The sequence below is a fragment of the Eutrigla gurnardus genome, assembly GCF_963514095.1.
Source record: "Eutrigla gurnardus genome assembly, chromosome: 4".
Classification (NCBI taxonomy): Eukaryota; Metazoa; Chordata; class Actinopteri; order Perciformes; family Triglidae; genus Eutrigla; species Eutrigla gurnardus.
The window spans coordinates 27860020-27874947 of NC_139918.1; the positions used below are offsets into that span (position 1 = coordinate 27860020).

Genomic DNA, 14928 nt, shown 5'->3' on the forward strand with positions numbered 1-14928 from the left:
GGAGAGAAAGAGAGCATCTGGTAATGATCTGTGTTTATTAGCAAGCTCTCATAGTAAATCTGTTGGGTTTCTGGCAGATGTACGGGGTCATGTATAAATTGTGATGCATGCATTGTGAGATATCTTCATTGTCGATACATTATTCTATAAAAAACCACGAGGAATTCATTAGCTAAACACTTTAAAGGGGGTTTTCAGTTAACGGTTACACGGGTGACTTTGCTCAAAGGCCGGCACCTTGTTTTCAGGACTTTTTTTTACAAGCCAGGTGGAATTGAGATCATGTAATAAGCTCATTAGGGAGTCGTTATCTTTCACCCAGAGGGAACAAAAGTCGAGTGTGTCCTCAAAAAAAAGGTCACGCTTACAGCTGTTACATGCAGAAAGGAGTAATGTACTTTCTAAAGCCAATTAGGTTCCGCATAACGTCTTCTTGGGCAAAAGCCTGTTGGCAGACGAGCGCCCACAGGATCCTGACGTTCATCGGAGAAGACATTTCTGAGTCAGAGAGAACGATGGAATCATGCCGAGTAAAGCCAGCGTCTCCAGCCTGACTGCATTTCTTTGGTGGGTTCAACATCTTGCAACATTTATCAAACCGCAATCATCTTCTGGGGCTGATCTTTCAGTGAATCGGCAAAGATTTTGCCTTGTTTCAGAGAGCACGGTTCAAAAACTACTACGCACAAGTGAACATGGCAGAGATGGAGCGAGGGTTAGGGAAAGAAGCTTCCGTCTTCCTGCCGAAACATGACGGTCAACGCAGCACAGATGGAAAAGATTAATCACAATGTAAGCGTCCCGATGTGACGTCAGAAGAAACCCAAGTTAACATAGAAGGTCCTGGAAACAGTGATGGCCCAGAAGTGGCACCAAAGCAAACACAACAACACGTGAGGAATTCTCTGTCATGGTTAAAACCACTTCAGATACTGGTAGGCGCCAGTCAAAACATCAGGAAATTGCAGGCTGATCAAGATTCTGAGCCACGCCAAATTAAGTTAATGACAGGAAATGGGCCGGACCAACTTCCACTGCACCATCAGTCTCTATTCTCCTCGGAGATCTTTTTTTTTTTCGGTAAAGTCTCCAGTTGTTTCAGTCGGCAGCAAAGCAGGGAATACTTTTCTAACTGTATCATTATTTCCAATACTGTACAACACTGGTCACTGATGGATACGTGAACGGCAAGGTGACAAATGTTAGTGGTCACCTACTGCCATCTAGTGACACCTTTTATTTCCGACAGCGAGGTCATTTCCCAAACTGTCCACACTTGTTTCTGAGAACGCTTAGATGTAAATAAATTAAATCAACATGGCCAAAGTATAACCAAGGTCATTTAATTTGAAACTCACAAACTTTGCAAACCATAGCGGGGGGGTGGGGGGGTATAAAAGGCCTCCAGGTGTAAAGTAATGCCACGGTCAAATAAATGAAATTATTTCAATCTCACATTGTGTATTTCAGCATATTTACAGAGAGCCAAAACTTTCATATCTATCACTATTGAGGCCTTACTGAAAATATAATTTTCTCCAATATCACAGCTTCTTCACATACGGGATCTTACCCTGGTAACGTCCAGAATTACATCCAAACATGTTCATGCAAGAAATGATGTAAAAAAAAAAAAAAAAAAAAAGGCTCAGGGAATGGCCTTGAAATTGGCTAAATGTGACTACATTTACTTTACAGTGAAGAGGAAACTCAACAGCAACTGTACAGCATCGTTCTGTCTATATTCCTTCATGTATTGCTTCTTTCAGTTGGTCCACTGCTATTTTTAGTGCCAACTTTGTCCGGCATGTGTGTAAAATGTTCTGCTCCAGGTTGCCTTACAGACACCGTCTCAGTTCATGTTAGAGTGGCTTTTCAGGTGCCTCCTCAGGTGGTTCAGACAGGTGTAGGTCTTGGGACAGATCTGGCAGTGGTACGGTCTCACCCCCGAGTGGTTGAGCATGTGCTGCTTCAGCACGCTTCCATCCGAGAAGGCTTTCCCGCACTGAGTGCACACGTACGGCCGCTCCCCTGTGTGCACGCGCATGTGAACCGTCACCTTGTGTGCCATTGTAAAACCCTTGCCGCACACTGTGCACTTGAATGGCCTTTCTCCCGTGTGGGTGAGCCTGTGGGTGCGCATGGCGCCCATTTGGGAGAAAGCCTTTCCACAATCTGGGCAGACGTGGGGCTTCTCTCCGGTGTGAACCCTGGTGTGACTCCTCAGTCCTCCCGCTGTGGAGAAACACTGGGAACAGTGAGTGCACTGGTACGGTCGCTCCCCCGTGTGAGTGCGCATGTGCTGCTTCAGGTCGTAGCGGTTCCTGAAGCCGCGGCCGCAGACGAGACAGCTCTCCGGTCGGTCGTCGTTGTGGCGCAGCTCGTGGTTGGCCAGGCATTTCTCAGACAGGAAACACTTGCCGCACTCCTGGCACTGATAGGGCTTCTCGTGGTCGACTCGCTGATGGTACTTCAGCTCGCTGATGCCGGGGAACGTCTCGTCGCAGTATCGGCACCTGAAGCGATGGTTGGGGCTGTAGGGAAGCTGGTGTTCACTCATCTGGTGGTTCCTCAGCATGTGGGCCATCTTGAAGGTCTTTCCACAGTGAGAACACTCGTATTTTGTCAGCAGCTGGACACACTGATGTCTGACCCGTTCATGCAGAGACCTGAACTGACAGCCGCACTTTGTGCAAATATGGGATGCGTTTTTACACTTTCTCTTGCGGTGCCTGGAGAGGTGAGCCTCCGTGCGGAAGGCCTTCCCACACTGAGAGCACTTGTAAGGCTTCACCGCGGTGTGGAACCTCTGGTGCTCCAGAAACTCAAAGCGATACTTAAAGCTCCTTCCACACAGTGGACAGTTATGTGTGACCCGTCCTCGTGGGTAACCGGCTTTGTTGGATGTTTTCCTGGAGGACGCCGAGGAAGTCCGATGGGCGGAGCCACTGTTCCTATGTTTACCTCGACTCATTGACTTGGACGTCTCCATCTCGCCGACCTCTTCGTGTCGCTGCTGATGTTTGGTCAGACACTTGGAGGAGATAAAGCTCTTCCCACACTGCTTACACTGATAAGGCTTATCATGATCTACCTGCTGATGATACTTCAAGTCACCGATTCCTGAAAAACCGACCCCACAATGGCTGCACTTGAAAAGGCGGCTCTGGACGTGAGTTAGCAGGTGTTCTTTTAAGCTGCTCGACTTTTGAAACGTTTTCCCGCAATGCCCACAATTGTAGTTGCGGCCACGTTTCGGGCAGTGGTGTCTGAATTTGTCCAGCGAGGTTGGAAAACTGTTCCCGCATTTAATGCACAGATATGCAGCATTTTTGCATTTGCGTAGCCTGTGACCGGCCAGCAGAGTGGCTGTTCTGAAAGCCCTCCCGCACTCGGAGCAGTTGTAAGGCTGCAGCCCGTTGTGCACTCTCTGGTGTTCGATGAGGACGGAGTGATGTTTGAAGCATTTGTCACACTCTGGGCATTTGTGCATGCCTGACTGCTGTCTCCTGCGAGGAGACGATGAGATGTCGGCCCTTTTCGGTGATTCGGGAAAGTCGGTAGAGGTGGAAGGATTCGTAGACAGTTCTTCGTCGAACATGACGATCTGGGGAACGTCGTTGTTCTCGTCGTCACAAGCACTCGGGTGGGAAGCGATGGCCACTTCCAGCGATGGAGGAAGAGACAGCGAGGGGATGAGAAGATCATCGGACTGAAACGGAGCTGCAGGGGAAATATGACGAGAAAAAAAAAAAAAAGTTAAGTCTCTCTCTTCTTCAACTTATACACTACATGATGACTAGTTTAAAATGTAAAATGAGCACGTACCGATACTACTTTTAGCCAATTTTCCGTGGCACTGTTTGCTTTGGAGAAGGAATTTAAGGTCATCTCCATTTGACACACACTGCATGTACTCTTCTAGGACAGAGGGGGCAGCACTGATCCAGGATGCAGTCTACACAGAAAGAGACATTTCAGATCGAAAGGTCTCCGAAATCAGTGACTTTATATTCTAATGTTTCAGACCTTCTCTTTGTACCTGTTTGAAATCTGGTATTGGCAGCAGCTCCTCCAGTCTGGTGAAGAACTCACAAACCAGAGTCTCTAGTGCCGTGTCGAAGTCGGGACCATACTCCACCGGAAACACATTCTGTCAGACGGAGCAGGAAGAAGAAAACTTAATTTCTCACATTATGTTTGGTAAAGCTGCCACAAAGAAGTTGATTTCTAGCATGTGAGTTTTGGCAGATCACGTTATTTAGAGCACTATATAAATTAAATGTAAGTTCACCTTGAGGAAATGTTCTCTGCCATCGGTGTCTTCAATGAGACCTTGCACCAGCTTCATAAAGTTCGCCTCAGGTGCCTCAATTACAGGATCATTGGTCTGGGTTGGAAGACAAAAATCCACAGTCAGATGATTATAGGCGATGTAAAGAAAATAAACAACTAATTAGCGTTTTTTTCCTATATGTTAACCTACATGAAAAAGTGTTCTTAATATGATGAAAGATTCAGTTAGCTTTGCACAACAACAGCCAGTGGAAATGTCCTTCATAGAGATACTTTATACTTACATTTCAGAGCCTGTACTTTTTAACTTCTACCTAAGAAGATAAGTTGAACTAGTATTTCTACTTTTACTCTAGTCTTTTTGAAGACAAGTATCTGTACTTCTACTTGTAGTGTACTTTTGACACCTCTGCATATAAAACATAATCAGCAGCAAATCCTGATATTCATGAGGTTGGAACTAGTGAATGGTTTGGTTCAACGATTATTTTCCTGCTGATCGATTAGTGAATCAGCCGACTAATCCTTTTAGTTCTACAACCAATCGATTAAAAACACTCACCTCCTCGATGCAAGAAGACCGGATGCGGTTGAGGTGGCTCTCGACAGCCTTGAGATCTTCGGGGTGCTCTGAACGCAGCAGCTCGAGAGTTGTCTAGAGGAAATATAATAAATGATTTTAATGCATCCTTAATGATAGCCTTTTCTTCGGTCTCTTGACACTTCTTCTACACATTAAAAACAAAACACTTACCCGTGCTCTCAGGCCCAGCGACAGCAGCCTCCCTTCTCTCTTACTCATCAGTTCGGGGACTGCATCCGTTACCATGGACACAAACTCCTCCAGTTTCCCATAGTGCTTTATGTTGCGCTGGCGTACTACTTCCCACATCACTGCTGACATCAGCCGAAGTGGCGGGACCAGGAGAGCCAGCGAGGACAGAGGGACACTGAATTCTTCAAAGGGAAATTAGATTTGAGTCTATTAAACACTTCCAATGCTAGATGTTATGGTTGCTGCATGAAGATGCTGCATACATGCAAATAATCCTCCCTCCTATGTCTTATTTGGGGTACTATAGTTATTATATTTGGGAGAAATGTGCATTTCCAGCATCTCACTTTAAGTGGCTTCATGCACAGAAATCCGCCTCTAGTATGCATGCCTGTGATGCGTCTGGCTAAATGTGAATTAACGTTGCAGCACAGTAGCAGTCGTGTAGTGTTACCTGCAGCATTCATACGTGCAGCTCCGACCCATCATTACATGCGTTTAGTAGCTCTGGACGCCCTCGTATGATTAAAATAAACCCATTCAGCGCTTTTGAAACCAAAGCAGGTAAACTCACAGTGCGCAAAAAACACGCAGTTTACGTTCGCAAACGGCTAACGTTAGCATCACTACCCGTTTCACTTTATTTTAAAATCAAACCGAGTCTGGCTAACTATCGGTCAAAGACCCAGCAGCTGGGCTGTTAAATATAATTCAAGGCAAAACGTTAACTAACGTTAGCAGACTAAACCATTCAGGCCCGCTCGGTGTTGCCTTAAAACCAGCTCAATGTTTTGGGGAAAACAATTCTTGTTCCAGGGATTAGTCGAGGCCTATTCAGCCTCGGCTAAGCCTACGCGTTAGCTCTCTGGCTAGCCGCATAAGCGATAAATGCACTACTCTATAGAGCTCCACAAACAAATACATACCCGTGTCGTTCATTTTGGGATTCTTTAATAACGATGGGAAGAAAAGTCATTACAGTAGACTAGCTTGCATACTTTCGGTTAGCGCGCTAAGCTAACCGCATACGGGGCTTCAGGCGCCAACTTCTTCCTGAAACACGTTGTTCATTCTGGTGCGCGTTGGCCAGTCAGTGACAGTTTGTAACGGCGAGGCTCGTTTTGCTACACAGCGCAGCCCGGATGAGACGAGAGCCGTTCATGCTACCGTCAAAATTAAACGCACCGCCCCTCCGGACAAATCACATGACAAAATCTTTTAAGTAATATTAAAACTTGATAAAACTGTCATCCCGCATGTTTTTAATGCCTCATATAATCAGATATTTGTATGCTAATATATTTATAAATATTATATTCGCAAAGATTTAAAAAATAATAATAATTGCAATGAAACAATAATGATTTAAAATCTCAATAGGATAAATAAAAAATTAAATAATATTTAAAAAAACACGCTTTTGGTATTACAGGAGCTATGCAATTATTTAATTTGTCTAATTTATTATTATGTTTAATGATCACAAACATATTAATATTGTGCAAGATCACAGGTTGTTTATTGTTGGATTCAAGTACATAAATACTTTTATTGTTGTTAGAAGCAAACCCATAGGGTACACCTTTCTTTAAACACATGTTTTAGGGTTTCAGAGAACAACGGGAACAGATCTGGCAACGCAGGAAAGGGAATAAGAACTTGTGCAATATTGTCTTTACAAGAGGGGGTAAAGTCAACATCACCAGCAGTACAGGGTATTTGCCTAAATTAAACATTAATTTGATTAAAATGCCATGGTAAATGGAATTAGATGGCCTGGTTTTGCACAACACTGTGAGTTTTCAAGTGTCTCTTTAGGTGATTGAGGCATGTGTACGTCTTTGCACACAGCTGACAGGCGAAGGGTCGCACCCCTGTATGATTCATGGTGTGCTTTTTCAGTTCGCTGCCACGAGAGAAACCCTTCCCACATTCACAACAGATGTAAGGACGCTCTCCGGTGTGAACGCGCATATGAAGCGTCACTTTGCTCGCCATGGTGAATCCCCTCCCGCACACGGTGCACTTGTACGGCTTTTCCCCCGTGTGAGTGCGTCTGTGTATCTGCAGCTCGCCGGCCGACACGAACGACTTGCCGCAGTCGGAGCACAGATACGGTTTCTCCCCGGTGTGGATCCTTATGTGTATGTTCAGGTTTCCTGACACGGAGAAGCGCTTCCCACAGTACGTGCACTGAAAGGGCCTCTCGCCCGTGTGACTGCGCATGTGAAGGTTCAAGTCGTGTTTGTTCTTGAAAGCTTTGCCGCAGCGCACACAGATCTGAGTCCTCTGTTGCCTGTGGCGTAGCTCGTGGGCTGTCAAGCAGGCAACGGAGCGGAAAAACTTCCCACACTGTGTGCACTGATTGGTCAGCTCGGGAGGGTGAATCTTCTGGTGGGATCTCAGTTCACTCATAGTGGGGAACTCTTCACCGCACTGTCTGCACGTGAAAACGCGGTTCTGGGTGTGAGTCAGCTCATGCTTCCCCAGCAAGTGTATTTTCTTAAAGCTTTTTTCACACTGAGAACAGTCAAACTTTTGTACACTTTTAACACACTGGTGTCTAAATTTGTCCCGTATTGACTGAAAGCTGTTCCCACATTTGATGCAAATGTAAGCTGCTTTCGTGCACTGTGTCCGCCTGTGAGATGACAGGTCAGAGGTCCTCCTGAAGGCCTTTCCGCACTGAGAGCACTTGTAAGGGTTTTCTCCAGTGTGCAGCCTCTGATGCTCCAGGAGTTCATAGCGGTAAATGAAGCACTTTCCGCACTGTGCACATTTGTGTGCAACTCTCTGCCGAGCAGGTCCGATCGCCGAGCCGGACAACGGAGGACTCTCAGCAGATGTAGAGGGAGCTCGGCAGGTGTCTGATGCTCCGTCACCGTACTCCTCCGCAGCGTGGATGTCAGGAATGTTAGCACTGCATTCCCCTCCTGTCGTTTGTTCTGCATTGCTGCTTTCAGGAATGTTTGTTTCCTCCCCCGATGGCCATCTTGCATCTTGTAACCCAGTATCTCCTGCATCCTGAGGAAATATCTCCTCAGATTCTCTTTGACTTTGAAGTGTTTGTGTGTTAGAGTCCGCATCTTCAGCGTTGGTCTCTCGTAGTGAAGCAGGGAGTGATAATGATGAGAAGAGCAGCTGCTCCGAGGGAGAGGGCACTGTTGAAAAAGAGGAAAAAATGATGCATTTAGTGGTTGTAATATATCTGCACCAGGCTGATATTAAGATTTATTGTGATTAGGGCTGTTCGATTTTGACCAAAAATAAAATCCTGATTATCTTCTCTCAAAATCCGATTTTCGATTACAATTATTTTGTAAAATGACAAAAGGCAAAGAAATGATTTCAAATATGCTGTTTTTTATTGAACATTTTGCAAATTATTTCCCCATTGGGATTTGAGTGCAAACCTAAACAAAAAATCCCTCAAGGGATTAATATAAAGAACAATTAATGAACTTTTGCCATCTGGCTTTGCTCCATGTTATCTTCTTGTACACCTCTTGTAAACAACAACAACAACAAAAAACAACAATCCCTTTGGGATTAAGAGAAAAACCTCACTTTCACATGTATCTTAAGGTGTGTCCATTAAACAAAAATGAATAAATAAAGTGTAGAACTTTAACTTACAAAAACGATTTTACGATTTTCACGTTTTTAACATCCTCCTAACTACATAATCGCGATTACGATTTAAAATCGATTAATCGAACAGGCCTAATTGTCATTACCAATTGATTATTTTCTCAATTAATTCATTAACCATTTTTCCCAGGCAGAGTGACTTACCACTGATATCCATCTTGGCCATTTTACCACAGTGGGACTTGCTTCTGAGCAGCACTTTGAGGTCATCTTCTTTGGACACACACTGCATGTACTCTTCTAGCACCGGGGGTGTGTCACTCATCCACACTGCAGTCTTTATATAACAAACAAACGTCTTATTTTGATGGACTGGAATGGAACAACCAATCTCTGGAAAGGCTTTTTTACCTGCTTAAAGTCTGGTATAAGCAGCAACTCCTCCAGTCTGGTGAAGAACTCACAAAGCAGTGTCTCCAGAGCTGCATCGAAGTCAGAGCCATACTCCACAGGAAACACATTCTGTGAGCATGGATGTTAAACCTCGTGTTACCGCATCGTTTGAAATCAAATCACTCAAAACCGAAGGTGAAAGCAGAGACACACCTTGAGGAAGTGCTCTCTCCCTTCTGGGTCCTCCAGGAGACTTTGAACAAGCCAGACAAAGTTGGCTTCGAGAGCTTCGTTTCCTGGATGAACCTGTCGAGGACAAATATGCACACCGACAATTATAATAAGAATGCTTCTTAAAAACAGTCAGGAGCATTTAATGTCTGAGGACTGGGAAAAAAAGAGTTGCACACCTGTTTTGAATTAGATGGCAGGAGGTGGGTTTTAAGACCTCTGAGATCCTGTGACTGTTCAGAACTCAATGTCATCTTTAATGTCATCTGGAAAAGCCATTAATAAGCAAACGTCAGGGGCATTCAAGGAAAACCCAGGAATCCCGCTGTTTTGCCACAAACAATAAAATCCAACTGGAATCTGATGAATAATCATAAAGTTAATGATTTCAGGGTTTTTTTAATCTGATAAGATTCTAAACTGCAGTTCATTGTACTGTTACTGTGTGCAATGACAATAAAGCTGCATTGAATCTTAAGAACAGTTATATTACTTAATAATGAAAAGATGATTAAAAACATTTCCAACCCAGAATATCAGCAATAAAGCAGTTTAATATGTATCTCTTTTACCTTTGCTCTTAAGCCCAGAGTGAGCAGCCTCATCTGTCTGTCCGTCAAGATGTCAGGGATGGCCTCGGTTACCAAGGAAACGAACTCCGACACTTTCCCATAGTGCACGACGTTCCTCAGACGGACCACATTCCACATCACGGCCATCGCCACCCGCAGAGGTGGAACCAGGAGCCTCAGCGAGGACAGGGGCAGGGGGGGGTCTGCAAGGGGGGAGGAGGCGAGCGTTACTTTATTCTTGCTTGAGAATATTGCACTTAAAATATGATGACACGTCAGAAATATGTCTATAACACGTCTATAACATAGTGTTGGCAGGGAAGATGCACTAAAGGTTATAGTGGTGAAAACACAGGCTCATGTTGCAGCAACATACATATACATGCATACATACATACATATATATAGTTCTCATAGTTGATGTGACTTTTACGTGTTACATTTAAAAAGAAAACGGTAGGTTTAAAAGGTCAATTTTCTTTTTGATTTGGGTTTAGCCTGTTTTATCGAAAGCCAAGTCATGAGTTACGTTATAATTATAAAGCTTAACTGGGGTTCACCAACAACAACAACAACAACAACAACACCAACAACAACAACAACTCATAACGTTATTCTGATTTTTAATAATTCTGTTCGATTAAATGTCCCCAATGTAGTGCTGTGACATAGCGTCATATCAGTCTAAAAGACACCTCCATCATGACTTCATTAAGTTTGACAAGTCAAAGCTAGGAAGTTGCTGTTAGCAGGCGTGCTAACAAACATCACAACAAAGCGACGTGACCCCCAGTAAAACGACAACACGTTACCCATGTTATTCCCCCGGAGAGCTATGACAGCTGGACGGACACAGAAGAATGCTTCCTCATCAAACTCCTCCTCCTCCTCCTTGAAAACGAGCCCTTTTAGCAGCACTTCGCTGATTAGCTTCTCGCTGCCGAACGCCACTTCCTGACTCTTCTTCTTCGTGTGGTGCATTTCGGTTGACACACCCTGACGCGTTACCGCCACCTATCGTCCGCTACAATCAGGCGCACTCCCAAAACCATACAAGCAACCATGGCAGAAAGCCGCAACTGCAGTTTCCCTTCTTTGGCTTTGATGCACAAGGTTACTCTGCCTTTGTTAGGCCATATACAGTACATATGTGTCAGTTACTGTCTGTTGCCTTTGTACTACTGCTTATTTTTTAGTACATAATACAAAGTACAGTATCTGACAAAAAAGGGTCAAAGGTCAACTTTGAGCACAATATTTTTTATATACACACATTTCTTCATCAGGGCAACAAGTTACCAGATTTTCATTGCTCTACCTTTAATACATTTGTGTAGACAAAAAAACTTTAAAGTAATTTTTCTCAGTTTGACACTCTGGTCAGTTACTGTCTTTTGCCCGGAGCCTTGCAGGAGGTGGAGCGCTACCAGTTAGATCTGGTGTGCTTACCTCTACGCACAGCCTCTGATCCTCTCTAAAACGGTGATTTCCAATTACCTAAAGTTTCATTAAATATTGTATTTTATTTTCTAAAACAGTATTTGGTTGAATGACTGTACTCGTGAGGAGATGCAGCGGGTGCGGACCACTTATTCACTTTTTTTAGCTCTTTTAACAATGATGCAGTGGTTGGAATCAGACTCAGACCTCACCTGCACTTCACTGTCCCGTGTGTGTGTGTGTGTGTGTGTGTGTGTGTGTGTGTGTGTGTGTGTGTGTGTGTGTGTGTGTGTGTGTGTCAAACAGCCAATCATAACTTCCCTTGACCCAGCAACAGCGACCTTATTGGTTAATAGTCAATACCAAACTTCTGAGATTTATATTATTCTTTATTTATTCTGATATTGAATTATTCCAGACTCTGAGCCCACAAACAAACAAACAACTTATGGTTTAAGCTTTAAGCTAAATCCAGGAGACGTGACATTGATCACAACCAAAATGTAATGCAGGGTTTCTTTTTCTCACATTTGGCCACAAAAAGCAAAAGACACTGGTGATGGTACTTTCAGTTTACTGAGAGGGGGTTCGACTCCCTGCGGTGTCCTGCTTATTATTATGGCTCATCCTACAGCTCCCAAACCTACATCACATCATAGTGGAACATGTGTGTGCAACAACTGTGTGCAATTGTCCACATAACTTATAGTTGGATTCACTTTAGAACATGAACATTCCGTATGGATATGTTCATGTTCACACACACACACACACACACACACACACACACACACGCAACTAACAAACAAATCCTAAAACTCTAATCAACTACAATTGCATATTGGAATATATTAACTAACACATAGTAACTATAACCCCCGATCATGATGTGTTCTTTTATAAATCTGGTTTTCAAAGGCACTTTTTTTAAAAATAATTATCATTATTATTATTCCTCACAGGTTGTAGATGCATGAATGTCCTGAGGGTGGCAGTGAAGGCTTTCTAACAAGCGGGCCCAGTATTCATCAGAAATAGAGGAATCATGGGAAAAGTAATTAGATAGTGCCTCATCAGACCATCTGGGCGGCATCAGCCACCATGACACCAATTAAATCCCTGCAGTGCATGTTGAATGACAGCATGGCCCTCTCGTACTTAAAAAGGCTATTTTCTTTTTCTTTTTTTGGGGATTCTCAGCCTTTTTAGCGAACCCAGCCTTAGATTTTTACTTGATTTTCACCATAACAGCTAATGGCCTAGAATTCCTATAAAAGTATATCACCATTTTTTCAATTTATTGCACTATTGAAGCGAGTTCCACCATGAACCTCAGGTGAAGGAAGAACCTGGTGAGTAACAACCACAGAAGATTACAAGGTCATGCTCAGGATTTCCAATCATAATAATTTTTTACTCGGACTGACTTTGAATATTGTATTTATACATATTTAACTCCAGCGATGGACATATTTAAAGGCACAGAAATCATCATGTTTGGGGGAAAAAAGGAATACACTCCCATTGACCCCTTTGACATGATGGATGTGACTCATGACCTCCATCTAACGTTTATTTGAATAAATGGCACACATGCAATTCATCAAATGTCTTTTGCATTACAGTTGTCTGCATTATACCCGGACGATTCGTGATGCATCGCGTTGACATTGGTGTTTTACGGCGCTGCTGCTGCTGCCTTTTGTAATTAGACATAGTGCCTTTTTTTTAATCTTTTTAAAAATGTTTGCTCTCTCTGATGAAGCTTTAATCTCCGCCACATGTCCAAACGCTTAAAAATCAGATCAATTACCAAGTCACATTCAGTCAAGTCACATTTTTCTGGCACTTCCCGCACAAAACCAAATTAAATTCAAAGTAAGCATCTGTCTATTATGATGATGGACGGCAGAAGTAAAGTGTGTGTGTGTTAATACATGTATCTCCACATGTGTACTGTACGTGCGTGTGTGTGTGTGTGTGTGTGTGGAAGGGAGAGAAAAAGAGAGAGTGCATGCGTATGTAATGCGTGTGTAATTAAAACAAGTGATTTTTTTTTACACACAGATTATCCTTCTATCCCAGCTGGTCAGAGTTGGATTTGACCACCCCGACAACCAGAGAGAGGAAATCTCTTTGGGGCTAAATCCAAATTGGCAACCTTGATGATTTTTTTTTTTTTTTTTTTTTTTCAAAACTGAAAATGTGAGAGTGCTCAACTATTAACTTGGAAATATAAACATAAAAGAAAATATTTTTTGTAATACAACTCCCTGAAGTCTTGAAGAAGAAAGTCCGAGAGATGGAAAATACACACAAATGACCCAAAAGCTTATTTTTTATGGCTGTTTTTCTTCTTTTTTTTTTGTTTTTTAGTGGTCAGAATTACTGCATGATATTTTTGTGTGTGTGTGCGCCTCGACTTCAGCTACGTTGCCTTGCTACAGACACGCAGCCACGGAGATGCAGAGGTTGTGCACATCTGTCCTGTTATTTTTTAGAGAGAGAGAGAGAGAGAGAGAGAGAGAGATTTAACAGTTCCAGCCTCGTAATGAGGTCATATCAGCAAACTGGTTCCTCATGTGCAAATGGAGAGACATTGCATTAAAATTCACAACCACATCTTTAAATGTAGTGTTAAACAGGGTAAATGGCAACGTGTTAACAATTATACAGCCCTGCCAAAAAAAATGTTTTTCACAATAATCCAAAACATGCGACCTCCTGCTATTTTGAAACGGCACTGAGAGTTGGAAAACCCACAAATATGGAAAAGAGTTTTATTACCATTTCGTAAAACAATCCATGAAACGATCAACCTAAATGCAATACAGACAATCAGGTCCTCAAGGAAAGTCTTTTTATATAAAAATGAACACAGTATATTTATATAATTTGATCATAACTTGTTATGGCCGTCATGAGAGTCACTGAAATGGTCTTTCAATATAAATACGTTACAAAAAAATAGGTAAAAATGAGCTTCCATACATTACACAGCCTCAAGGTACTTTACACGTTTTGATTACAAAAGGAGCTTTCGGTGCAGTCATGCTCTTCCCATCCACATCCATCAGATCAAATTAAATGGACTAAAGAGATTCAGTGTGCGGACAACAGTCAAAATCAGGCACATAATTCAGGGATTATTAGTACACATGGCTCTTCTTCCTAATCGAGTTGAACTTGTAATGTGCTATGTTTGACAAATTAATTAGAAGTGCTATTTCTTCACAAACCGAGCATTTTCAGTTTATTTCTGCATATTCGCAGTAGTACATGATGCATAATACAAGAAATTGTGCTTTTGAATTTCATGACCTGAATACACTTGATGCTTTTTAAACCACGTCTCTCTTACAACACGCTGAATAAATCACCTTCATTCAATCAAAGTGCATCTCACAGGAATAATGTCATTGATCACAAAAATAAATAAAGAAATCCCAAACTTTCTGACTTACACTGAGTATGTTTTTCCTTCAGCTTTAGAAGTTAAATCGTAAAATGTTTTTTTTTTTTTTCTTTTTTTTTTAAATGTTATGAGCAAACTTTAGCTTTGGTTAAACATTATATGAGTAACACCTGAATAAGAGCTTCATAGCATCTACAGTCAGCATTGGTTACAGG

General features: G+C 42.6%; 2 protein-coding genes across 2 annotated transcripts; both read right to left on the reverse strand.

Moving 5' to 3' along the window:
- Positions 1-1322: 1322 nt before the first annotated feature.
- Positions 1323-6166, reverse strand: LOC311012257 (uncharacterized protein). The gene is made up of 7 exons (XM_084007638.1): positions 5998-6166; positions 5051-5253; positions 4859-4951; positions 4295-4390; positions 4043-4153; positions 3829-3958; positions 1323-3723 (listed from the first exon to the last, which is right to left on the reverse strand). The coding sequence occupies exons 1-7, from the start codon at positions 6008-6010 to the stop codon at positions 1853-1855; spliced, it is 2517 nt and encodes an 838-aa protein (XP_083863764.1). The 5' UTR covers positions 6011-6166; the 3' UTR covers positions 1323-1852.
- Positions 6167-6587: 421 nt separating this feature from the next.
- On the reverse strand, positions 6588-10839 carry LOC311011787 (uncharacterized protein; the record flags this gene model as incomplete). Its single annotated transcript, XM_084006915.1, has 7 exons — positions 6588-8232; positions 8867-8999; positions 9074-9184; positions 9269-9361; positions 9466-9552; positions 9859-10061; positions 10671-10839. The coding sequence occupies 7 exons, from the start codon at positions 10837-10839 to the stop codon at positions 6839-6841; spliced, it is 2190 nt and encodes a 729-aa protein (XP_083863041.1). The 3' UTR covers positions 6588-6838.
- Positions 10840-14928: the final 4089 nt, after the last annotated feature.